We start from the raw sequence: 27,556 nt of genomic DNA, 5'->3' as shown, positions 1-27,556 counted from the left end.
CGTTTTCCTGACTATTGGTGGCAGGATGCCCAGCTAAAACCGTTGTCATGCTCCCAGTACTGTTCATAGTGGAGGTTTGCACGTTAAGGGGATATTTGTTTGGGGGTTTCAGACCCATTGTGAGAGGGAAGGACTTTTGCCAGTTGAATACAGTTGTGCAACAATACTTTGTTTTGCACACAGATTTTGTGAAAATGTTGTTCCTCCTTTTTCCCATCCTTTTCGTTGTGACTGTGGGAATTTTAGTGTTATTAATCTTCAATAGGAAGTACATCTATTGGGCATGCCTAGATGGGGAATGTTCTCTCAGTTTTCCAAGGGAAAACAAATGTATGTATGGTGCTACCTTTTCAGATGAGAAATTAATGTAGTGCTGGAACGGCTGTTTCACAACTGCTTTCACTCCTCTGTCTGTTTTAGACCACAAAGAGTTACTGCTTTGATAAAGCATTTAAGCTAAAATTTGAAAACACATCAGATGAAACGATAACTGAGTGATTAGTTCTTCTTTTATTACTGTCGTACCTAGAAACCACAGTCACAGACTGAGACGCTGTTGTGCTAGGCAAGCGTTATTACAAGACCATTTTATACCGAGTCTGTAAGCAGTGCATCTTCTAAATATGCCAGACTAGCTTCTGATTAGCCAAGAACAGAGCAAGTTAGTTGTCAAAGCAAATTCAAATGCACCTTTTCATAAAGAGTTCAGTGAGCAGCTATTATTATAGTACCTAAATAGATCTAAGGGAGAATGGCAGCACTTACATTGTTAATCTTTTGAAACAATGGAAAGAAAATAGCATTGCAGTTAATCTCTTGTGATACAAAAATGAACTTTCCAGCTTAGTCTTTGTACTGGAAAGAAGAGAAAAATAATTACTAGATCTTAGTATTTATCCTATTGTAGTGATGGTCTCCTGGATTCCGCTACATTTACTGATGTGGTCATGTAGATCTAAATTTAATCATCTGTTTGCTGAGTGCAGTTAATACACCGCTGTAAGCCCACGATCAGAACAGTCCCTGCCTGACAGCGGTAGCATTCATAGTAATTTAAGTCATTAAGAACCAGTACCTGAAAACTATTAAGGGGGGTGGGGGGTGTACTATTACTACTATTTGATGAAAGTGTCAAATTGACTGAGCTAATGAAGTACTGGTATTTGGAAATTAGGTATCACTTTACCAGGATGTGCAGGCTGTACTTTCAGAATTAGGTGATGTTAAACCTTTCAGAAAAACAGATGCCTATGCGCATTTTAGGAAGATGATATTTGAAAATGTGGTTTAGTGGAGTATCTGTTTTCACAAAGAAAAATATGGCCAACCAGAATTACTACAGCCAATTTCAAACAGAAAAATGTTAATTGTGCTGATTTCATCGCTACATCTTAATATTAGTTTGTTTCTTAGAAAATTTATTTCTGGCTCACAAAGATGTGACAGCAGAGGAGCCTTGTAGCTTGAATCTTTGCTGTGAGCCAAATTAATGTACAATCAAATTCTCATTTCTGTGAATTTTGAGATCTTAGAAAGCAGTATGAATCTTATTGCAGCCTTTGTGGGGTTTTCAAAAGGCTATGAATCGGGTGCCACGTTCTGGAACTAGGGCAATCTGTGTCTAAGCACAGCAGAGCCACTGAAGAATACAGCATGAAATTTGATTTGAAGTCAAAGGTGGACTTAGATAAGTTGACTCCTCAGTGATAATTTTGTAAACTGTCAACATTGAAACAAAATCATTTTATTGTCAAATCTTTGAAGACTTTGCAATGTATTTGGTAAAGTTTCTCAGTAATGCCATTGCAAAGGCAGGAGAGGGGAAAGAAAGGAAAGGGCTGGTCCATTGGCTGTAATTGACTGTGATTTTTTTTTTTTTTTTTTTTATTGTCCTGCTCAAATCTTGTCTGAACTATGGCACATGTGATAAGGTTCCCTTTGGTTGCCTCCCTCATCTGCTGGCTAGCAGTGACTCAGCAAACAGCTCTGGTTCATTAATGTTGGCAGCATTCCAGAGTTTCTGGTGTTACAAAGATAAACCATTTGAGAACATGTAAGGCACACGGTTTTCTCTGGTTTTTGATCTGTTGCCATGCTTTGTGTTTAACTTCAGTATGTTTTACTGTGGATGTTGCAAGTGAAATCGCTTCTCTTCCCCTCCTCTTTTGCTGTGGAGAACTAGAAGTAGAGAAGAGACTTTGAGAGCTCATTGGGCCATCCCTCAGCTCAAAGGCAGGATAAACAGGTTTTGCAAAAGTAATGATCCTGAATCCATAATTAAGCCCGAAAAAGGTCTTCCATGCCAGGCTCTCTGTTTCCCCTTCCAAATTACATGGTTGGCAAAATTAAAAGTGGTACTTGAAACTTAATTGGAATTTCCCTCCCTCCACCCCCAACATCTAAAGATACAGTGATTTACTACATGTTGTAGGAATGGGGTTCTTGAGACAGGAAGCTCTGAAACTCATCACATTTCATCTTTAATACTAAAAGTTCCAGAAGTTCTTGCTTTTTTCAATATGCAAGCTCCCCCCACCTTTCTGGTTCAGGCAAAGTTTTTCCTCACAAGTAAACTTACAGCTGAAAAACTCTTTAATGAACAGGATGAGAGGATCAGGTTAATTGTCAAGATAGGTCCACGGTTATCCTAAATATGAATGAGAAAATGTGACCAGGAGTGTAAAACAAAGGGGAAAATTAACCTCTAGAGTTTGCAGAAGTGATAAAATAAGCTTATTATGAAAGAAAAAAATACGCCATTTTATGTATGGATAGGTGTTAGATACCTGCAGATGACAGGAGACTTGAAGGTATTAAGTAGAAATAGTACGTTACAGGGAAGAACATCTTCTGAACTCCAGATGAAGGAGGTTGGAAGCTAATAGCAAAGTGTTTTGCTCAAGGGTGACAGAAGGGAGGTTGGTTTAGTGTGACCGATGACAATTGACAGTATGTTAACAACGAACTTAGCATCACTTTGGATAGATGATATGTATCCAGAGAAAGGGATACACAGTACATGTTTGTTTCGACATACAAAGGAACCACTTCCCTTACTTCTCTATGAATAGTCATTTTCTTGGAACTAACAATGAAAGGGCGTTGTTGCTCTTTCATCTCTTTCTGTTACCAGCTACATCATGTGTGTCTTCCATTTGGATTTTTAGATTGGGTGAGCTGTATTTACTCCAGCTCCTTCAAAGCCTTTTTGGCAGTAATTCAGTATTGCTCCATGCTTTACTTATAGTTTGATCCAAATGTTACAGCAGCTGATGGCTAGATGACACTCTCCCAAAGAAAAATCCCCAGCATCAGGAAGTAAGGATTTCCGTATTCTCTTCCAGCTATTCTGACTATCCCGTACACTCATAAGCCAAAACGTTAATAGAAGTTTACTGCTTAAGGCTTGCAGGTTTTCCCTGGAAAAATTATGGTTTTTATCATTCATCTATCAGTCACAAACCAAAGGAATTATGGGGGAAGCTAGAAGCACAGGTATTTCTCATGCCCGCTCTCCCTGGTGTTTGATTCAATGAACTTCTTAAAATTTGTGAGATTAAACATCTGTAGAATTGCTGAAAATGGGTTATGAATTATGACAATAATTTCTGGCAGAAAGTCCATAGCCAACTCAAAGCCACACCCAGCCTTCGTGCTAAAAAAGACAGAGCTAACTAGATGAGAAAATGCAATTAAATGGAAGGGTTTTGAAATCAGTTGTGAGCTCCAGTTACGCAGTTTCTCAAGGCAAGAAAATTGGCTTTTGTCCGCTTCTTCACAGAATAATAGTTGTTACAGAGCTGAGCTCGCAGCAGAGGAAAGGAGAAGGAGCCTTTTGATGGCTTCCCCCTTCCAAAGTTTTGTCTGTTTTTTGACATAAATTTCATAAATGTAGTGTGGCTTTCATCTGAACTACTTAGATGGGATTATTTTGCTTACCTTTAACAAGCAGTAAGCCCATTGCATTTATTTTACTTAGTCTATACTTGCATAGCACATTCTTTGATGAATGGTGTGTGGAAGTGGAAAGGAAAAGAAATGTTTGATACTCATGCTTCTTTAGTTATTCTGAGTGGCCTTCATTTGATAGTTACGTAGTCTGAATCTCAGTGACTCATTGAGATTTAAAAGACTGCAGGACATGTCAGCACAGAACAGAAGTTGCAAAACTTAGAAGAGGGGTTGGTGAACGTGTGTTGCCTAATTCTGAGCTCCCTCTGTTGTGGATTCAGACGTATGGCAAATACAGTTAGGTTCATAAGGACAAGGAGAGAATTCAGAATAAACGAGGGAAAAACAAAAAGGGAAGTGGAGAAATGGTGTGATGGGAAAGCAGGCTTAAAGAGGTTTCATCGTGGCGTACATAAACGCACTGTCGAATTTGCATTTGTATTAGGTAGGATTTGTGCAGCAAGGAGAGAACTGGGATGCACAGAGGTATGTGTATCACTGATGCATACAGCTGGTTTCCCTAGAGTTCAGACACACAGAAGGGAGGGAGACGGAGATGGAGACTGTCTCCTCTGAGTTAGTTTCAAAACCCAGTGCATTGCCTAAACCTTCAAAGATACCTTGAGAGCCTGTAAACCCTCCATCTCTTTGGATTTGTCAGCTTCTATTTACAGCCTGAGCAGAAATCAAAGAGAGAAAAAAGTATGTTTGACAGCTGTATCAGCAGTAGGTTTCTTCACCGAGATAAACTGAGATACAGTTGTCAGATATCTGCTGGGTGTTTAGACCACTGTTATGTTAAGGAGACATGGCAGATTGATGTTCCTGAAGCAGTACAGTCTTCCATGTGGAGATAGCTGGTTTCCAGTAGGTTCAGATCTCAAGGGGTTCATTTCATATCTTTTTAGAAAGAGAACATTTAGTGTACAGGAGATGTATTTTGCCATGCGTAGGCCTTTGTTCTGTAAATTCACACATGCTTGAAAATGTAGTTTTTTAAGGAAGGTGAATACACTTTATGAAAGCTTTAGTGGATACAATTTTTCCTAGTGAGTAACATAGTTTTTCATGAGCATAACAGTTCTACCACAGCTGTTCAAATGCCCAATCGAGAGTTTTTCCCCGAGAACAGAGGGTTGTGTCAGTCTCCTTGCAGAAAGCATCGTCTGCTTTAATGCAGAAGCTCTATTTTACATTAGGTAGTTATCACTCTTTGCTCTAGTAATGGTACTGGGTTTAATCTGTTAGAAATTTCAGAAAAGTAATTCCAAAGCAGATTTATAGGAAATCATTTTCCTGGCTTAAATATTTACTGTATAAAATTATGCCAATATTAGAATGGCAAGTAAACATTCTGTGGAAAATTATTTTAGGTTCTTGTTGTATATACTCGAAAAAGGGAACTTGTCTGTATGTTTTAGGCACCCCAATGCATTGTCTACCCCAAAATATAGATTTGTCTTGAAATTCAGTATATGGTATTATAGCATCAGTCCTTATTGATAACTTTTTATCTTTTTTCTTTTTTTTTCCTTTCTATTATATAGAGTGCTGTTCCAGACCCAATACAGCCAAAATGTCCAGCAGGGGTGGAAAGAAGAAGTCAACCAAGACTTCCCGCTCCGCAAAGGCTGGGGTCATATTCCCTGTTGGAAGAATGCTACGTTACATTAAGAAAGGCCACCCGAAGTATAGAATTGGTGTTGGTGCTCCAGTGTACATGGCTGCTGTACTGGAATATCTGACCGGTAGGTTTTGCTGAACAATGTGAAATAGCAGCAGTGAAAGTAATAATACAAACTGAATTTGCACAGGAAAAAAAAAAAAAAACGAAAAAGATCCTCTGATGTATAGATGACTAAAAAAGTTATAGCTGAAGTGCTGTGCTGATCACACATCTAAGCCAAAATCAAGGTACTCCCAGCCCGCCTCACAACTTTGATGGCTTTTGTGCATTCCAGCACTGGATTTGCTTTGAGCTGTTGTAGAGACTCTTCTTCCACATCGGCAGTCAGAAGGATTCCTACTAATGTCAATGTGTATGGACTTGGGCCTTCAGTATTGCAGTCCCGCCTGCTCCGATTTTGTGCCTGATGGCTTTGTTTGGGTTCTAATTGCCTGTTAAGCTTATACATTCCTTTTAAATAGAGAGCTTCTCAGTGTTTACACAAGGCTGAGATTGCTTACAGCATTGTTTAAACATTTTTGTTCAATTTAGAGATTATTTTTGAGACTATGTACATTGTTTGCAATTTGTTTGGTCGAGTCTGTGTATAAATGCACACTCTGTTCATCTGCCCCAGATCAACATAGCTTATTTGTTTACATTTGTAGTCCTTTCTCGGTTCCTCTCATCACATCAGAATGAGAACGCCTTAAATAATTATCTCATCTTCACAGTACCTTCTTGGAGGATGAAAGTATTATTTTTTCCTCCCATTTAGAAAGAAGCTTCAAAGGAAGAAAATGCTTTGCACAGAGACATACACAACTAGATGTGCAAGTAAAGATCTTTACATAGCAGTTCTGCTCTCAAACGAGACTTAAAACATTGCAAGTTTATCCCACAAACAACATTACAAAAGTAGTCTTCTAACGGAAAATTAACCCCAACTGTAATAACATCAACATATGGGCTTTTCACAATACTGGTTTGCTTAAAATAAAAAAAAAAAATTAAAAACTGGATAAGAATAAACCACCAGTCCAGTCACATTCGCGTGGCCAGATTGACTTACAAGCATATACCTGTAGGCTAGGGATCTAGCAAAAAGCACAAGTGCTAGATGGATTAGTGTTTGGAGACAGATTCGATTAGCATGACTAAGGAAAAGCTTGAATTGGATCTCATTTCTCATAGCAGTGTTTCTTTTTACAGTGCATCTGCTTATGTCAGTGTTCTGGTTGCAGCAGATAGAAGTGTTTCAAGGGACAGTAGTCTTTAAGCTATAAAGGTGCACTGAGTCTCTGAGGAAGAGATTATTTCATTCTTTCTTTGACTTAAGCACAAAGCAGCAAAGCGTGGGGTTTAACTTTGCTGGGAGTATTTAAAACCAAAATGACCTGACCCTTAAGACAATTTTACCTATTGACATTGAAGAACAGAAATAAGCTTTTTTTTTTTCTGTAAAGTTTCTTCCTCCCTTAAAGATGAAGATTGGTAACATTAAGGATAATTAATAGAGTGCTTGTTTTCTGTAAGGTATTCATATTACATTACTGAATTTTTTCAGCCATCAAATATCTTTCTTTTTTTTCTTCACTTGTTCATGTTCATAGTTTTCTTTATTTGGGCCTTTTCTTTAAAAGAATGCTTTTAAACTTCATAGATGGCCTTAAAAAAGTAACATTTCCTTCAGCTAGGTTCCTGCTTACAGCAATAACAACTCAAATAAAATGCTTCTTAGGGTGAAGGGTGCTTTGAATGCTGCCCTTTTAAAGAAACAGAACAATACAGGTGAGCTTAAGGCACTGCTAATGAGCAGCACATGTTATTGGTTAACCGATTTAAAGTGTTTACTGAGGCAGTGATGGTTTAGGCAGCTGAGAATAGGCTGGGGAAATAAAGGTGTTTCTTTAACTGCTGTGCATCCTGGGAAACTGTTTGAGGAGATTAACAACAAAAAAAACTCCCCAAAAATTTTGCACACATCGCTTCTTTAGGAAAAAGAAAAAAGGGAGGGGGGGCGGAGAGCCCTTCTTTTTTTCTCCCTTGAAATATTTTTAAGCTGTTGTTTTTTGGCTTTTTTCCCTCTGTTGGCTAGGTAGATAGTCCTAATATCCTGTATCTCAGGTTTTTCTTTCATTCTTATACATAGGTGCATCTCAAAAGCACAGGTAGTCTTTTTCTTTCCTTACTGAATTAGTAATAGTTTTATGTTTTATGGCTGTTTCAGTCTGGTGAGGTTTTTTTTTCCCCTTCTCTTTATGTAGGTTTTTCACACTCTATATAGTGTAATTTTTTAGCCTTTAATGCTCAGTATGTGTTCTGAACTTGAGGTCATTCATCTTTTTCAGTATGGTTCAGAAACACTCCCTTGAAATGGGATGCTTGGAGATTTTTGGTTTGTGTTCTTTGTACCTCCTGACAGTTATTACTTCACAAAACCAGAGGAATCCTGACTTGTCTCCAGTCGAGTTTTTAAAGATGCTCATGTCAGCACACGATCTGAGACTAAATCAAAGCATTTCAACTATTTCAAAATAAAAGCAGGAACGTGACATAATAGGAAGGAGACCATGTGAAGTGGCATGCCAATAAATTGGCTAAATCAAAAAAGCAATCCTGTGCATCCAGGAAGGAGAGGAGAAACATAAAATATCAAAAGCAGTTGTAGGAAAGAAGAACTTCAGAAAAGGGTAGGAAGGGAAATGACAAAGATGTGACATAATAGAAAGGAACCTACTAAGGTTTGAAAACTAGTTCATGTGTGTGCAGAATATGGCACTGACTTTCATCCTTTAGAAGATGAGGTGCTAAATTTGCTGGCCTTTGCTAAAGTTTAACTCTGATGTAAATCTGAAATTAGCCCATAATGTGCTCAGATCTGGGATTTTGGTTTGGTTCAGTTTGAGATTTGAACTTCCATAATGCTTCCAGCTGTTCAGATTTGGAGTTCTCTTCTGGATCCATCTGTAGTTATGACTTTATCCATTTTGTATTTTGAAGGTAACATACTGTTACCATGTATGTACTGCTACTCATCAGAAAGTAAAAATATGCGTTCTATAATTTCTTGTAGTGTATGGGCCCATTTGTAATTTAAGCCCTTCTTCAGTCTGTGCCCAACGAACTCCTTTTCAAACTACATTTATGTTGTTCTCATACTTTTGTATTAGCATGTTTACGGTACAGCTCCGCTAGCAGGAATGTGCACTGTTTTAGCACACAGGAATTAGTCTGGGAGCTTCAGTTGCGGTGAACTAAAAACTGTGTGTCTGCTGTGTTGCTTTTCAGTCTTTTGGCTTCTGACAGCTTCTAAAGGGGCTGGCTGGAGTACCACTTCCCTGTGTTGTCTGTTATAGTAACTTTAAAAATAATAATAATAAAACTACGATATTATTAGATGTACAATTTGTCTTCTGGTCTTCAGCTAATGAAGTGGTTTTCCTTATCTTACATTTCAATATACTTTACATATAAACAGGTTGCACAGCAAGTATTCTCCTTCTCTGACTTATTCACTAAGGGTTCTTGTTACCTACAAGTAATATTACAAAATAATGCTCTCATCAGCACACCCAGTGTACACAGTTTGGTTTCTTAAGCGTAACACCTGCTTATTCTTTTCCTGCTTTTCATCTAAGGAAATAACGTGTAATGTCCACCGTAAATAGGATGCAAGTGTGTGTTTGTGGGGGAATGTACAGAAAGTATCTTTGAGTTTTACCGATACTGAAGCAAGTGGATATACTTCCTTTCTTTACTCTGGAGGAGTAGTGTGGATGCTGAAGAACTATAATCATGGTTCTTATTTCTTTTCCTTCTTTGCGGTAGCAGTTCATGCAGTGCTGCCTATCTTACAGGGAGTAGTCAGAGTATTTGATTAATTTCTGCTTATGCTGCAGAACTAATTTTAAGCATTACCAACCACTTTAAGCTGGCAAGAAGTTCAGTGTTAGTAATTCCTTTTGTCTTCTTTCCTTATTGTGGCACTTATTTTACAATGGTTCATTGCCTTTTTATCTTCCTTAACGTGTACTTCAGAAAACTGCAATCCACTCCTTACTTCCTCTGCAAAGTAGTGCATCAGTGTCAATTTAGGTCCAAAAAATAACCCGAAACCCCTAGGTCAGTCAGGAGGATGGCCACAGACTTCACTTGGGGCATCGCAGCCACTCAGATGAAGCTGTAGAGTTTGTATTTGTGTCAGAACTGGTCCAGCCATATACGTAATCAGATATGTTCCCTTCAGATGTATAGCTTGCACAAGTTACAGTATAGTCCAAACTTTCTTACTAACTGAAAAAAATACTTCTTTGCCCTTAAAAAATAGAAATCTCTTGAGCATATTTAAAGGCAGCAAGAACCAGGCCTGCAAGTGATTTCTGCTCCCCCTGCCCCCCCATCGTCTTTTCTACACTGTAAATAATTTTCAATTGCCAAAATGTCATAGCAAATGAGGAGAAGGAGAAGTTTATAAAACAGCAGGAGAACAGGAATACAGAAGAAATGAGACTTTGATTTATATTTGTTCTGTACATACTGAAGTAGGGTAGAAGAAAATGTTAAATGTCTGTTTTCTCCATTAGAATTTTTTTCTCAACCGGATTTTTATTGCCCATTGTGTACTGTTGATCATGTATTTTGTTAAAATGTAAAATAAGCACCTTTTGAATCCCACGGTTAGAATTGCATCTGAGGCATTCTGGTGCTTACCTGACTTTTTGTTTTCAGGCTTTCTGATGTCACCAGAATCCCTTAATGGAGGTTCATGTGCTGGAGCTCAGTTCGTTGCATTTTCATCTTGATTAATTTTCGATGTGGAAAACTTTCTTAAGCCAGCTGCTGATTGGCTGCAAAATGAAAGTCCTTCCTGAATGCAGTAAGTTTAACTGCTCACTTCAGATGCTCACTTTCCGATGTGCAAGCTGATCAACTTGAACTGCTGTTCACCTCTTGTGTTCTGCTTGCTGCTGAAAATTTTTACAGGGTCACAGAGGAAAACAATGATTTGCCCTGTTTGTCAAAGCAGAAGTACTGCTGAACTTCTGCTTGGAAGCAGAGGAGAGCTCAGAGGTCCACAGCAAAAAAGCATTAGCTTAAAAGGAGATTCAAGTTCCAGGCATTATGAGACTACCATAAATAACAGTCCTTAGGGATTAATGAAATTTAAAAAGATAATTAATTGACAGTATCTTTTTGATACCATTGAAACGTGCATTCACTACCAAGATACATTTCTTCTATTTAAACAGCAGCTTTAGAAACACTAATCCCTATTACGGTGTTGTACCACAAACTGTGTCCCAGAAGAGGTTTAAAATAAATTAGGGCCTTGTAGGACCTGTGCCTTACTTGAGCAAGCAAGAAGCTACTTCTCCAGATCCAGTGTGTTTTTAATATGGATTAATACTGGACATAAAATACAGCAGGGTTGTTTATGGCAGTAGCCTCACAAGCAGAGACCTTTCGAAAATATCAGCATACCAAAGCTCCTTTGTAACACTCCTCTTTTATGTAAGACTTGTGTCATGCTCTTCAGAGAAGTGAGATTGTCACAATTTAAAATTGCTACACTTGTAAGAAGTGCCTCTTTAGATATAAAACTGTGCATTGTTACCAACTGGATGACCAACTTTCTTTCTGAAGTTATAAATGCATGAATTGGTCTGCTTCAAATGTATATAAATGAAGAGTTTTCTTTTCACTGATAAGCCCTTCCTTGGCTCCAACCCTGTAAACACTTATGTATGTGCCTATCTTACCTTGTAGTCCCATAAACTTCAGTGGATCTCCGAGTTACAAAAGCTAAGTCGATACAAAATTACTTACCCAGTTAGGGTCCTAATGTATTCTCCAAGATACACAGATCAGGTTTGATGAAAAACAATAAAAGCCAAAGCATTTTCTCATAGAAGCCCTAACAGTACATACTCATATGTCAATATAGATACTTACTTCAGAGGGGTAAATATGCATCAGAATTTGCATTGTCACGTGTGTCATATTGCGATAACGTACAAAATGCTGGGCTGGGTTTGTTTGGTTTTTACATCATGGTCACCGAATTATTTTCTCCCTTGAAAATACTAAATTTTAGTTATGTTTTAATATCCTTAGGTCTAGAATAAAATACTTTTTATTCTAGTAACGGTCATTACATCTATTTATTTGGCTAAGTTGCAACAAAATAAAGACTTCTACTATGAATAGCTGTTCAATTTAATATTGGTATCACCCTTTGTTTTGAAGAATGGAGTTTAAGTCAAGTGTAAAACAAAAAATATGGCTGATTTTGCTACGCATTTTTTTTTCTATCCTTATGTTTGTCTTACTTGTATCTCTTGTTGAGAAGAACAAAAGACTCTATAAAGCTTAAGTCTTTTCTTCTTTGGCCCTTTATTCTTGGGACTAACAGCTATAGCACACAGAGCTAGAAAGCAGGAAGACATCCTACCTTTCCAGAGTAGCGTGCAGTATTTATTTAGCAAGCAGTTACTTTCCTCAGATTTTCTCAGACTTTAGAAGTTCTTAACCTCAAGTATTGCAAGCATGATTTTTTCCTTTTTTGTTTTTTTCCATAAGGATTATTTAAGAATGCCTGAGTTCAGATCATGCTATGTGTTTGGTCTTCAGTCTTTTTTTCACAGTACATTTATCCCTGAATTTCTTGTAGGGATGAAATTCCATGTGGATTCTTAGGTGCACTCAGATGAAATGCTCCATTCTCAATATAAACCTAACTGGGGAAAAATAAATTTGGGGGTATACAGTGAAATACAGTATTTTTAAAACAAACAGGAGGTACTTTTCCTCTGAATTGCAAAGATGTCTGTGCTGTAGTGAGCCTTGTTATCCCAAGATGTTACGGATCCCAAAAATGGATACCAAACCATTCTGAATGGTTTCAGAAAACAATTAGATGTATCCATTGAAATAAAATCCATTGAGGGACTAAACACAAAGATCACATTTCTACGTTGGGAAACCAGTCAGCTGCACATAGCTGGAATCATGGAGTGTTCTGGGAAAACAGCATTTTAAGTTTGCCTGTTCCTTTAATCCTCCTGAGCATCTGCTCTTGGGCACTGGCTATGAGGGACAGGATATCAGGCTGGATGTATTTTGCACTCCAGTAAAGTTATAGCTAGTCCCTACGTTCACCTACCACAAACACCCAAAGTAATAGAATTTTTTACGTGCTTTGTTCTCCAGACATAGGTTTTATTTTTTTTTTTAAAAAAAGGTTTGAACATGCTATATAGTCACTCCTATACTGCTTCTGTAGAGTAATGGGGAAAAATATTTGTAAATATTTTTCTTCTAAATAATAACAGTTGTATTTGTCTACAGATACTTGTATTTATTATGGCTTCCTTTGCTAACTTGATACCAAAAGACTTGATGTGGGGGAAAGACTTAGAGACAACAGCAGTTTAATGAGTCATAATATTTTCAGTAATAAACATTGAATCCCACTTCCCTCACTGTCAGAGACAGTATCTAATAAAACCATTACCACCAGCTGCCAAATCACGTTGAAATGAGCACACTACAAAAAACAGAGCACAACATATATGGGTTGCATCGGCTTTGGTCGTTGTTTAGTGAATTCTTTGACACTGACTTGTATGTCTTGTTCCTCTTTATAGGGGCATGGGTACACACACCCTTGATGCACATACCCGTTTCCTCTTTCAAGCCCACGGTTTGGAGTCGCTTCAGTAAAATCCAAAATTTCAATATGAAGTCCTCTCCTCTTTTTGTTACAAATTTTCACTGAGTTTCAGTAGATGATTGGCATCTGCCACTTGACTTCTTTAGTGTTTGGAAATGCAAGTTCCTAATATGTGCCTGCAAAGGTCGAAGACTAAGCTAGGACCAAGTCTTAAGACAGAAGTAGTCTCCTGTACTCTGTAACAGCCAGACCAAAGTGTACATACTGCACTTGATCAAGTAATGTCTGGCAGCGGTTACATTAATCATGTTTGAGTGCATTTCTAAAATATAAGTAAACTGTTAGGAGTAACAGCAAAGTGTAAACTGCTAGGTAGAGGAAGCTCCACTGAAAAAGAAAAAAGGTTAATTTGAGTTAGATCAGGATTCTTTAAGTCAGTGGAGAAGAAATAGGCTATTGCTTTTTAAATTAGTACTTGGGGTGTGACTGTTGTAATAAATAACACTTGAGTTGAAATTCACTTTCAGGTTTCCCTGAAAAGTGAACTTACATACCTTTTACAGATCAATAGTTAACCAAAAAATGTAAAAAACTAGGAAGTTAAATAATATGGGATCTCTTACAAAAAAAAAAAATGGATGGTATTAAAGTGTAGAAAAGAGCTGAAAAGAAGTGTAAGTCAGATCAGAAGGTTCTAAGTGGAAGTGGCTTTTGCGGCCTGAACTTGAGTTTTATATGTAAACAGCAGTCTGTCATCTGCCTCACAGAAATGCAAAACTTACAATAACTTGGCAAAGTTAACAGTTTCTCCTTTAAGGGGCCTAGTTTTGATACAGCTCAGACACTAAAGACTGAAGGGTTTGGGTTTTTTATCGCATCCTAAGAGAATGATTGCCCTGTTGAGAGTTGAGGTTTCATCAAGGCTAGTTCAAAGCAGTAAAATTTCTTGAATTGATTTTCACTGCATCAAATTTCCATGACTTTGAACCAAGGCTGAGAACTGTTTTATTGGAATGCATGAGAGAGAAAGTGTTGTTAAATGATTCTACCTTCACTCTCACAACTGCAGATTCCAGGGGGATTGGGTGGAATACACAGAGAGAAGAATGCAGGAAACTTTTAACAGCCTTGGTTGATTGGGGTTGATTGGGTTAAAACCTTCCGGAATCATGTAAAATGATTCTGAAGTCAATAAAATGCTGATGGAAGGATGATTAATTTAAAGTACAATAAACAGACTCCTTGTCATGTAGTTGGCTTTGCAGCAAATACATGTTTTCTCAGTGGAATTGTATCAACATTCATTTTTCTTTTGATTTCTGGATATAGTTCTCAATTTTCTTTTGAGGAGAGGCTTCAAAATTTTTTAGAAACCCCTGGCTTGTTCCTGTTGGAACTTGTGTGTTCAGAAATTGGCCTTGTGTCAGCACATCACCTGTTAGTTGTTAAGAGTTTAATTTTCAAATCTATGATTTCATCTCCCTGAAGAGAAGGTGGACAAAAAAGGGGTTCAATGCAACAGCAGTGTTATAGTTTGAGATGTAAATCAAAAAAAGGGAAAAAAAAACCCCAAACATTTTGGGGATGAACTCAGACCAGATTGAATTGAATATTTACATTTAGAAAGTGTTATAGCCTGGAGCGCATGATAAGTTAAAGGCCTTGTCATTTAAGTTTTAAAGGCGTTTTATTCAGTAATGACCAGTAATATTTTGTTTGAAAATTAGGATAAATGAGCTAGAGCATTCTCGTGGAGTGGGAGAAGAATGCATTTGCGATTGTTTCCAGCCAAGTCTGCAGTTGCTACTGTGCCTGCTTTGTTTTGGTCTAAGAGTAATTTGTTTCATTTTAACCTCGTGTTGAGTTCTTGTTCTAAAATTTGCAAGTGTTGTGAAATACCAAAGGAACAGTACTCAAGGCAGAGCAGTACTGCTGTGAAACAGGGAAATGCAAATAATGAACTTCGTAGGATGTCCAAGAGATGACCAGAGATCAGAGTCTCTGCAAGTAAAGGATGAGGAACTCGCCCGGAAAACTTGCTTCAGGATGAGGTTTCTGTGGAGACTTCTAACATTTTTTGGTTGTGTTTGAGTAGGAAATGCCTTGAGAACAGCTTTTCCTGTGGTCTTATCTGAGGCTTAAGTACAAAGATATACAACCTGTTTTCTTTTCCCCTTTAAAAATATTTAACTGAACTTTTAAAAACATCAGCAGAGAACAAACAGTTTTGGTTCAGGTGTTGAGAACAGGCTTAGACCAGTTTTTACTACCCATAGCCATTTGCCTAGTTCTAAACACTGTGAAGGATTTTTTCATTTGATGTAAATGAGAACTATGTTTCATAGAACCATAATTCTATTAAATTAATTCTATTAAGTCATAATTTAATAGAATTTAAATAATAATTTAGATCACAATTTAAGTTAATTTTTAAGAGAACATGTCTTAACTTTTAAAAGTTTCTTTTCCCACTTTAACCACTTACTTTAAAGATGACTGAACAGAAGAAAGATACTGATCACAACTATATCTTTGAAATCAAATTGATGTGTTCATATTATAGTCAGACTCCTAAGGCATCCATCCCTTTTCTTGCTACATAATGGCTGTCCTTACATGAATATATCACATGCTGACATGGCATTCCTGATTAATTTTTTCTTTCCTAATTATATACTTCTCACAGCTTTTTCATTGGATTGTTTTATATCTGTGCTTAAAGCAATACGTGTTTTGCTTTTTTTGTTTGAAATTGTTTAAAAGCACAGAAAAAGCCATTTGTGCAAATATAAAGAGTATCTCTTCATATTAACCTAAGATTTCAATATGTAGTAATTGAAGAATTATACCTTCAAAAGCTTGTAATATTGAATAACGTGTATATTTTCCTCATTTTTTAAAAAGCAGAGATTTTGGTGTGCAGTACTTCTGTAAAGAGCGCCTCGTAGTTGCCTTTTGCCTGAGTGGTGGTGGTGTAATTATTCTCTAGGGGGGAAATGCCTTGAGTAAATATATGAAAGGAGTGGAATAGACATTACGCAACTTACATTCATTTTGTGAGGCCTCATTTTTGTAAAATGTTCTTGTTTTGGTCTTCTGGCTGGATAAATACAAGCTGAGTGAATCCTGATGTCATGGAAGCTCATAACGCTTTCTTTTGCCTCAATGCTTGCAAGCAAAGCTTTTCTCTCCTGACCCTGTTCAGTTGCAGGAGTTGATTTTTGAATGTCTATTGTTTCCCACTGTTGGAAGGTTACCTTTAATGAAACAGAACTCTTGAATGACTCAAACCTTTGAACCTGGTAGAATGGCACGTCCAAAGATGGGTCTGACCTAAGAATTCGGATCCAACCTCAATTTTAAATACCTTTTCCCACCTACTACTCTTTTCAGCTCTACACCTAAATCTAGGGTGATGATTCTGGAAATTTGAGTCAGCTCCCTTACAGAGAGAGCTAGATTTTCATCTAATTTAAAATTGATTTAAAACATGGATGAAACACCATTTAAATCTTTAGAATTAAAGCAGCATAAAACAGGTGTGAAAGTAAAACTGGCTGCAAGCAAAATCCAGGCAAGCAGTCCAGATCCCATCCAGATCCAGAAAGTCTTCATCTTCTAGCATTTATAAGTGCTCTGATCTGTTGGGTTTGGATTAAGTTTGTCTCTGTCAGTGCTAAATGAAAAAACTGTTGCCTATATCGGTTTCAGCTCGAATACCTCCTAATCTTCTGTTTTTAAATAGGGGAGAGTCCCCCTTTGACCAGACTCGTGCGCATAGCAGAGTTTTGCTGTTCTCTGTGCTGCGGGTCTCTCTGCATGCACAAGCAATACTTCATTATTATTGGAGACCTGAGGAGAAGGCCAGAAGAAAAATTCCACCCTCCATGCCCTCCTCCTCCTCTCTCCCTAAGCTCCTCTTTTGTGGTCCTCAACGCCAGTGCAAAGCGTTCTGTTCCTGAAAAGGAAGTGGGGTACCTCAACTTCCCTAAAGGACCATTAGAAAACTGTAATTTCAAAATGAGTTTCCTGTCCAAGGAAGAGGGCTTAGCACTTACGAGAACAGTTCTCCACTGTACAAGGCAGACATTTTAGTTTTATGAGGAACAAATAAAACATTCCTCTGTGCTTTACAGGCATAACACTTTCTTAGACTCTTTAGTTACAAAATGACCTGTCTGCATAGTTATGCTGATCAGTTGCAGAGAATAACATGGCCCAACTGTTTAGCAGTGCCTGATGCAGTAAAGAAGCGGAGGTGGGGGAAGCAGAGGCAAACCAAAAAGTAGTCTGCTGTTTGCGGCAAATCCTACCAATGCTTTTCAGCCGGTAATAAAGTCTGAGATACAAACAAAACAATTCCTGATCTAGAGAGGTGGAGATGCTGGTGTTATTACAGTGACACAGAATCTTACTGAGGTCAGCAAGGATGCACAGGGTGTAACCGAGAGCGCAGCTTGGCCGTTGGAAGGTGATGCAGGTCTTCTGCCACAACAGGCAGTATGCAGTGCTGAATGCAAGCTAAACCTCAAAGGTCTGAGCTGTGGCTTTTGAGAAGTATGTGAAAAGGATTATGCCAGCTTAATTCAGTTCTTTGGAGGTGTGGAAAGCATAGTCAGGTTGACCTTACCCTGCTAATCCTGCTTTAAAAATAAATTAAAGCAATTGTTGTCATCACGAAATGTTGAGTTACTTCTGGGTGCTTAGACTTAATATTCTAATTCACCCTATAATAAAGTTAATTGTGCGTTTTGAAGAACACAAAAATAGTGAAAGCCTACCAAAATCCTTGATGAAGTTTAACTGTAGAACATCCAGAAGCAGCTGAAAGTTTTCCAGCAGGTGTCATAACTAGCTTACTATGGGACTTATGATGAAATATAATTGGCGAATCATGTTAAATTCAGCTTAATGAAAAGCCATAGTCTGTGCTATATAGTATTACTTAAGATTTGCTATATGTTATGGTAAAGGCATGTGGTCATGTGAGCTTTGATTTTAGTCTTTTTCATTTCAAGATTAATGTCTTAATTCAGTTCTATTTGCCTCTAAAGCAAGCTTACAGGAGAGCTTTCATGGTGTAGTCAGTTGTTAAATGTGAAATCAACTTCATACCCTATTCTAATATTAAATTTTAATATATTATTGTGTAAAAGATGTAAAAAAGGCCTTTTCATTTTCTTTTTTTCTCTTTTTCTCCAAACGTTATCAGGTTTGCAAAAGGAAATATACCAAAAGCAATAGTGAAACACAGTCTGTACAGAGGGGGATGAAAGGTTATGTATAATGGAGACAGCAATAGCACATAATTGCAAAGTCAGATAAACATGTTATGTCATTTTTTTAATTGTTCCCTAGACTTTCTTGTAATTAATGGCATTCTTTGCCTAAGGCTTGTTGAGTTGAAGACAGATAAGTTAGCAGGTAGCGCTCTAGCCTTTCACTTCATAGATCCTTGCAAGGGAGCAAGTTAATCTTTCCCAATTTCAATAAAAGCCATCATATGGACAGCTGTTAAATGTATTTTGTCAGGACTGGAGATTTCTTCCAATGAGATAATTTACTAGGAGCAAACAAACATGGTTCATCAATTACTTTTTCTGGACAGAAACTTCTCCTCAAAGAGAGGAAAAAATCATTAAGTCAGTGTAGCAGCAGAGTTTGTATTTTTAGTGTCCTAACTTGGATGTGTGCTTACATGCTTCCATAATGTTAAAAATGAGAAACTGAGAATAGCATCTTTTCCAGTAATAAAAAAGTAGAAGCGATGCAAGCCAGAACTCGCATTTATGACAGGTTTGGGGAAAAAAAATGTAGCATTTATATATCTAGTACTCCGTCACCTGATAGGAGAGGGATCCTAGGAGATGAGCACACAGTAGCCTTGAGAAGAACACTGAAAAGTCAAGAATCTAGGGGAACTGCTTTAAAAGGACAAAAAAGTAAATATAGTTTAGACCACAGGACTTCAAATGTGCATTTCCCCTTCAGTGATTAGACATATTAAAAAGAAGATGATAATTTTAGGGTTAGATGTCTATTGAGGGTATTCTACAGCAGTTAGGAGTAACATTCTATAATTCAGATCTTTTTGGCTAAATAACACATTGATTTTTCTTAATGATCACAAGGTAATTAAAAGGGGCTTACTTTTTCCCCAGCGGAAATTCTGGAATTGGCTGGAAATGCAGCAAGGGACAACAAGAAGGGTCGAGTCACTCCTAGACACATCCTGTTGGCTGTAGCAAATGATGAAGAATTAAATCAGGTAAGAAAAAACTCCACCGTGTGAGGGCCAGGATTTCCTTTAGGGCTTTTTAAATTGTCTTTCCATATAGCTGAATTGTAACTCAAGACCTCTGCTTATTGAGTAGCCCACCAGGAAACAGCTCATTTACTTGCTAGCACACTGCCTGTGTAACTAACTACAGCACTCAGCTTAATTATGTATTTCAGGACTCTTAAAATGTGGAAAAATGCAATGGAGATGTAATATGACATTTGCTTGCACTATTACAACCACTTCTGTTAGAGTGGGACATTGTCATAAACCCTACAGAGACATGGAGAAAATCTTGTAGATTCTTTTGGTTTTGTTTTTGTTTTCCCCCTTAAGCAGCTTAGGACTCAGTGGGACCTATCTTGTTCCCATTGAAGTCTGTCGTTGTGACCACAGAATTAAGAGCTCTGGAACTCTTGCAAGTCTGTGTCCTTTGCAGATTTCAAGATGCCTTTAACTTAGCCAAAGAAAATTTGGGCATTATTATTACAGTGTTGTGGTGTCAGCCAGAGGCACTGGCTAGGATTAATGTCCCTTTGTGTGAGGTGCTGTAAAAACACGTCTGAAAAGATACTTTTTCCAAACCTGTGTATCATGATGGAGCAGGAAAAAAAATAATATCCCCAAACCAACCTCCTGGCTTTGTCTGAAATTTGGTAATACTTTCCATTCATCATCCCTTTGTAAGCTTGGCGCCTCACTGAGTTGTGGTTGGGGACCAGTAAACACGAATTAGAAGGTGGGAGTATCTGAGGGACTTTGATGTCACCGTATGTATCCTCCCGAATAGTGAGTTAGTCCCAGCTAGATATGTTAAAAATGGGTTGAAGTGGTTTTAAATACAGAACATGATATATTTCACCTCTGCTTTTAAAGGCTTGAATGAACTGCACACTTTTGAATATTGATCTGCTTTTCTTCAACTACATAAAGATTTTTTTGAAGAAAGACTTCCAGGTATAGAGATTTGTATAAATGTTACCCTCCATTTAAAGTTTCTTTTTCTAAGAAAAAAAAATCTGTTTTAAAAATGCACTTTCAAGAAAATTCAGCAATTGGGACATACATTGTGTTGTCCACAGCATGGTGCCAGTTGGAGTCCTGTACCGTGCACTTTGGGGTCCCATCCCTCACGCAGGCTGCCCTGCAGAGCCCTCATGTCTGTGGCTAGGGCTGTCCTGTCTTCTGGTAGCTGGGTAGCAGTCTTCATAGCGTGGCTTCACAGAAACTTCTTGCGTGAGCCCAAGAGATACTGACAGTAACAAGCATATGTGCAAGAAGAAAACATATTCCCTTTATAGTTAAAATTTAGTACGTGATCGACTCCCATTTCATATATTTCATGTCTCTCCTCTTCAAGGATAATGTGTTGAGAAACGTACAAGAACCAGTTAAAACTCAAGGCAATGTACAAAGTTCGCAGTAACTACCATTTTCTTTTTATTGGTAAGTAAATGCTGAAATTTGTCATCTACAACTCTTTTTTTTTTGTTAGCTATTGAAAGGGGTCACCATAGCCAGTGGTGGAGTGTTACCCAATATTCACCCAGAGCTGTTGGCAAAGAAGCGGGGATCAAAAGGAAAACTGGAAGCCATCATCACTCCACCTCCAGCAAAGAAGGCAAAGTCTCCATCACAGAAAAAAACTGTATCAAAGAAAACAGGTGGCAAGAAAGGGGCAAGGAAATCCAAGGTAGAGTCATCTGTTTATTTTAAACCCAAACAAGCTTGCTAGCAGTAGCTGTAGGGAGCATCACGTAGGGTAGACTTTGTCCCATGTGTTGTTAACAATAGTTATTTCAGTAGCAGCATAAGTAAATGCTGAAGGAGGAGTGCTGCCCTCTCCCTAGGGCAGGTGGAAGTCTGAAAACCCTCAGAAGCAGCACAGGTCTGCAGGACAGGCAGGCAAGCTGTAAATACTCTGTACAAAACAGTCGTTAGGTGGGCACAGGCTGGAGGCACCAAGAGGCAGAAGAGAGTGTATGGCGGCTATACTAGTCATGCCTTACTGGTGAGCAAACGAGACCTTACGTAGCTTCACTGTGACTGTGCAGGTGCCTGCATTGGACTAGGCAGAGTAAACTTGCTTGGACTTTGTTCAAGTATTGGTATGTGTCTGCAAGAAACAAGGGATCTGGGTATTTTTTTCAAAAGTGAAGTCACACTAAAGCAGCATTTTGCAATTGTAAATATCGAAGAAAAACAACAGCCTAAGTCACTTGCGATGTAATACTGTCCTCAGCCATTAGTGTGTCACAGAGTCCTGTTTTCAAGTGTTGTATTTTTCTGTTGTTTGTTGCATTTTTTTAATTTTTTTTTTTTTTGTTCCAGCTTAGTATGAGATCCCTCTTAGTTGATTTGATGAAATCCAAAGAGGGTGGAATAATCCTTCTGAAGCAGGATGCAATTCTGCTAGTTCAGGGAGCTGAGTTTCTTGCAGCGTCAGAAATTGTACTGTGGCTACACAGAATTTCTTTGGCTGAGCTAAAGACCCACAAATGTCCCCCTCTGTTATTAGTATGTTATAGATGAGACTCTTCCATGTTTAGACCTGGGGTTTTTTTTAATTCCTAGTAATTAATTAAACTAACTCAAAATGAAGTCTGGAGGTGAGGGGAAGAACAAGAGGACCAAAATGTGATTTTTCTTATGCTAGGAAACTAAGAATAACATCTTTTTTTAAGCTAAGGAGAACATTCCTTCATTCCTTTTTTTAGTTTCAGTTTGTCGGAGTGGGGAATCTTTCTAATCTGTGCATGTGTAAGCAAGGATTTTTATTTTTTTTTTTTTCTTTGCAAAACTACTACAGTCAAGCAATAGGATATGAAAGTAGGATGAAAAGTACAGGAATTTCAGATGAAGTGGACAGTGCGTGTGAAAAGTTGCCTTCCCTGTCAAACAAAGCTTCTGTATTCATCCTGTATGTCTCTCTTATTCTTTACTTGGTCACTCTTCAGATTGCTTCACTTTTTTGTTTTTCAAACTGTTGAATTTAGTTTCTCTCTTAGAACACTTAGTAGCTGACATTTCAAGTGCAGTGCTTCTAATAACCACGCACTAATAATTTCCCTAAATCTGGATATTTTTTTTTTTCCCCTACTTGATTACAAAAGCAGGAAGTCTGTTGTGGGGTTCTGTTTTTCTTCCACACAATAAACTGTATTGTCTGCTTACTATATTGGTATTTGGCTAACAGTAAACTCCTGGGGAATTGAAATGGGACCCATGAAAATCTAATTTTCAAAACGTTTTTGTAAAGTAAAACATGGTTGCAGCTTCTAGAAGCACCAATATACCCTTGCTTCAAAGTCATTTTAGTTGCTCAGCCACAGATTTAGTTTATATACCTTGGAAAGGCATAATAGGAGAACAGTGGCTTGCTTAATATTCCAGGTATGCTTTTTAGCTTCAGCATAGGTATTGCTGAGGCACCAAATATTTATATGAAATCATAAGTAGTAATTTTATGGAAAATATGGAATTACTTTTGGCACCAATTGAGTTTATAACCACAGCAGTCAATTCACTATCTTCATGAAGCATCCTTTTCAAAATGTTCCTTATTCTCATTTTTATTCAGTAAATCCATTCTTTCCTGAAACCTATCATTTTACTTCAGTAATACCGTTGAAAAAAAAGGAATAGTGATTGAGGGGAACTCCTTCTCCGCCTACGGCTTTACTGGAGGTGATCATGTTAAGCAAGACAGAGAAAATTGTTCAGCCCATTTCCTACTACTAGGCAGGTAGAAAGTAGATGTTATCTTTTTGCACACAAGCCATTAGAAAGCTGTTAAAAGTTTGGGGTTGTTTGTATTTTTTCCTGCAACATTTGAGACAACTGTCATCTGAATTGTGCACTGTCATAGGCAAGAAAAGACTTATGTAGACATGCAGACGTTGAGGTCATTTCTCCTATAGATTCCTTCAGCTGTAATCAGTCGCTTTAGTTAGACTAAATGATAAAATCCAAGTGCCAGTGTTTGTACTGGCATTTTATTGCCTGGTAAGCATTTATGGCATGTCATATATCTTCGTGTTATTAAACGGTGTTTTTCTCGCAGCCTTGAGTTAACTAATTAACTGTATTTTCGGAAGAAGAAGCAGGGAGAAGTGAGCAAATCGGCCAGTGCTGACAGTACAACAGAGGGAACTCCTGCAGATGGTTTCACAGTCCTGTCCACCAAAAGTCTGTTTCTTGGCCAGAAGGTATGCTCCTGCATTTTTATAAATGAATACCTATTTTTCAGCACTGCTTAGGGAATGCCCCCTCCCACCACCCCCCTTTCCCCAAAACGTCTAGGTACAATGGACATTTCCCCACTGAGCACTTGAGGAGGTGTATGATACTAGTTTTTGAACAAAAAAGTTCTCTGAAACAACTTCTAGAACATTTTAAAAATACATAAATGAGTCTTCATATGGCTTCATAATTAAATACTCAAAGAGAAGGAAAGCCTGTGTGCTTGTAATCTATCTCGCCTTATTCACAAACAGCCTAATTTTAACAGCTAAGCTTCTGCCAAGATGAGATTATTCTAAGAATAAAACGTCTTTTTCCAATGGGCAGCCCACTTCATTGCTGATGTAAATGATTTACAGGTTTTTATCAAAACCTATTTTAGACATTTGTTCATAATAGTGGTTTTCTGTTTTGTTCTGCTTTGTTATTTACAAAAGTTAATGCTGTGTAATAATGAATGATGCTTTTATGAAAAGCTAGAAGTCAATGATCCTTTTTTCCCTGTGAATATGCTTTGGGACATGGGGTGGTTTAATACAAATACATATCTGCTTAAAGAGAGGATCCATTTAAAGAGACAATTCATTAAATTAATTTGGTCTTTTATCTTGAAACCTGCCTTTAGTTCATGATACAAAATTTTGTTAAGTAAAACTGCATCTTTCTTCTATCATTCAGTAATCAGATCATTGTGTTGCAAGTCATAAAAGATGAGCCATTGTCCATTGTGGAATGTATCTCCTCTGACTCATTTTTATTTCATACTGAGGTTGTTCTCCATTTATCCTTCCACAGTTTGTTTGCTAAGTTTAACATGCATGAGAGTAATGTTATTTTTTGAAAGACTTCTGATTTTCCACGTTTAATTTTACAGCTAGAGCTAGATTGCTGGTTTGGTAGGTTTTTTGTTATTTGACTACTACTAGGGCGGTGGTTTTGAACATTTTCAAAAACATTTTAATGACTAAATTAGAACCCAAAATTTTTAAACTACATTACTGTTTCAAGAAAGCAAGTAACGTCAGACTTTTGGACTTCTGAAGTCCTCTCAGTCACCATAGGAAACCTGTAATAAGACCTAGCGTTGTGTTCCAGCAAGACTGGCCCAGCAGATCAATGGGGCTTTGCTGTTGGGCTCAGTGGAAGAGAATCATCGACTCCAGGGCTGCTTTAAGCTGTGGTGAGCAAAGCCAGTGTCTGTTGTAGAGCTTTCTAGTGAGTACCTTGTGCTGGGAAGTGGACTTTCTGGCTTTCTCATTCACTTGGAGCACAGCCCCCTGAAAAAATGACTGGTATGACATGTCCATCCCCTTACTCGTTCATTGTCAGTTAGCCCTGCACATGAGAGGGGCCAGGTGTTAGCCTTTATTTGTAACACAGTACACTTAATTAAAAGAAAAATTAAAAGAAAAACAAAACCCCGTTTGTCTCCTGTGAGGAAACACTCCAAATGAAATGGATTCTTTTCTGAGAGGTAGAGAATGCATAGGTGCTGTTGAGATGTGTCTAGCACAGATTATATTTTGGGTTTGATTCCCTGTGAGAAACTGTCTTCAGAGGCAGTAAATGGTTAGTGTAAAAATCTAAGAAAAGTAGGCTATGTCTGACAAATATAAAAATTTTCTGTGTCCTATTATGTGTGAGTTAAAAATTATATTCTTACCTTGTTTGAGCTGATAAATAATATATTCATGTCTTTGTTCAGATTTACCCCCAAAACAGCACATTTTAGACCAACCTAAATTCTTTTACGCATTCCTGTTAAGACTGAAAATGTGGAAAGCTTAAAAGGCAAAAAACCTTTGCACTGTAGTCATCAAAGAGATTTTATTTAGCATAAAAACAACAAAAAGAATTATTTTGCTGGCTTATTCCTAGAAATACTTTCAGACCATTCCCCAGAAATTATTTTAAAAACTATCAAATTTGATTTTCTTGTGATAAAAAAGGCAAAGGTAAAACTTCCAATCATGGAATCGGTGGGAGTTGAATGCATCCTCTCTCCTGAACTTGAGGTGTGTTTTGCACGGGCCAGGAGGCTCCTGGGTGTGACAGGATGTCTGCTGCTATGTGCGGGTTTAGCGGGCTGCGATGTCATTGATGTTGGTGGTTGTTAATTATTTCAGTGACTCATGGAAGTCTCAAATAATTGCTATTTATTTTGGAAATATACAAATTAAATATAACAATTATCTATAAAAACTCTAGTGACTTTGAATCAGTTAAATGCTTCTGCTTAGCCATTTCTACATGCAATTGCTGTTTAAAAAGATAATATTGATTTTTAAAATATTTATCTAAGTCTGATGCTTAACAGAAAAAAAATCTGTTTTGTTATAGTTGTCTTAAATTAGTGCCACATGGTATTCATAAACATAATGAACTAAGAATTTTCTTCAATAGCGATTCTGGACAGTAGTGCTGCAGTTCGATTCCTTAGACTCATGCTTGTTGCTTTTCTTCAAAGCGTGTGAGGGCAGGAGGTGTTTGCCTGTTTGGAGGAAGACCTTTCTTCTGTTCAGCATAGCCTCACTCTCCTTAAACAGCATTTTGAGGAAAGGAAAACCCTCTAGTCTCTTGGGTGGGGAGGACAGTGTGTTTAGGTGGTTCAGCTGGGGGCCTGGAAACCATGGCTCCTGGCTTCTGGTTTTGGCTGATTCAGAGACAGCATAAATCCCCTCTGCTTTCTCTGTGCCTTCCCCATTTGCAAAATGGAGATACAGTGACACTCTTCATGTGGATGGTAGGAAAGCTTAATGTGTTAAAACATTTTGAGCTTTTCCATTTGAAAAGTAAAAATATTCATATTAATCACAGTTATTTGATTTTTCTTGAATTTGCACATACAGATTTTCAGTATGCTTTCATTTTCTGTGTGTTCTTAATAAACTACAGTGCAAACACGGAAACCTGAAACAGAAAAACCCAAACAAACAATGGGTATCTTTCCAACCTCCTGTGACATCGTTGAACACCTTTACAGCATGGTTCGTTGGTCTGCAAAACCACTGTCTGCTAAATCAGGAAATAATTTATTAGATGCGGAGAAGGAAGAAAACAATCCTGTTCTTAGTAGCACGTCGTTCATAAGTGTTTAATGGGAGAAGTCTTTTTCTTGGCTCCATGTTTGCAGAAGGGAAAGGGAAGGGTTTTAGTGGCAAGAATGGCTCTTCATCCTTCTAATATCCCCAGATTTAATTACTGAAAACACAAACGGGAATATTGCAAACCTGGGTATTGTTCAGGTTTTTAAAAGTACTGTTATTGCATAAAACCTTTAGGTAACTGCTGATATTCAGCTAGAAATTCTTAGAGGTCAGGAAATGGCAAGGAACCCTTTAGTTATACCTGTAGAAGTGTATTAGTGCTACACTAATTAAGTATTAAAATCTAGTTAATATGTAAATGATTGCCCATCCCACAAGTGTCATCCCAATGGAAACGTGGTGTTCTGCACATTAACTAGTTTGTTTTTCCTGAGACAATTACAGAGTAGAGGCAGAGTTGTAAGACCTCAAGCCTAAGCGTTAGGGTTTGGACTTGAGAGAGACCTCAGCTTGTTGTCTGCAACAGGCATCTTCCGTTTTCTATATGAAACTCATACCAGAAAAAGTTCCAAGACTTTAAAGGTAATTTTGACTGAAATAAGAAATGCAAGGCTTGGCTCAGAAAGTACTTATGGATGTGCTAAGTGTCATCTGCATTTTATCAACTAACATTTAATTTAAATGTTACCTAAAGT

General features: G+C 37.7%; 1 protein-coding gene across 7 annotated transcripts in view; it reads left to right on the top strand.

Moving 5' to 3' along the window:
• Positions 1–27,556, top strand: part of LOC104254783 (core histone macro-H2A.1) — a 47,306-nt gene that overhangs the window by 2,785 nt on the left and 16,965 nt on the right. For 4 of the 7 annotated variants that reach the window (XM_059825558.1, XM_059825555.1, XM_059825557.1 and 1 more), the window contains exons 2-5: positions 5,499–5,699; positions 19,454–19,560; positions 21,068–21,265; positions 23,670–23,780. In XM_059825558.1, coding sequence (XP_059681541.1) covers positions 5,528–5,699; positions 19,454–19,560; positions 21,068–21,265; positions 23,670–23,780 — 588 coding nt within the window. In that variant the 5' untranslated portion in view covers positions 5,499–5,527. The remainder of the gene's footprint in view (positions 1–5,498; positions 5,700–19,453; positions 19,561–21,067; positions 21,266–23,669; positions 23,781–27,556) is intronic. The other 3 variants (XM_059825559.1, XM_059825556.1, XM_059825560.1) reach the window with 2 other exon arrangements.

The sequence above is a fragment of the Gavia stellata genome, chromosome 16, assembly GCF_030936135.1.
Source record: "Gavia stellata isolate bGavSte3 chromosome 16, bGavSte3.hap2, whole genome shotgun sequence".
Lineage (NCBI taxonomy): Eukaryota > Metazoa > Chordata > Aves > Gaviiformes > Gaviidae > Gavia > Gavia stellata.
The sequence above is the reverse complement of the archived record's forward strand: the minus strand, read 5'-3'. Positions and strand labels throughout refer to the sequence as shown.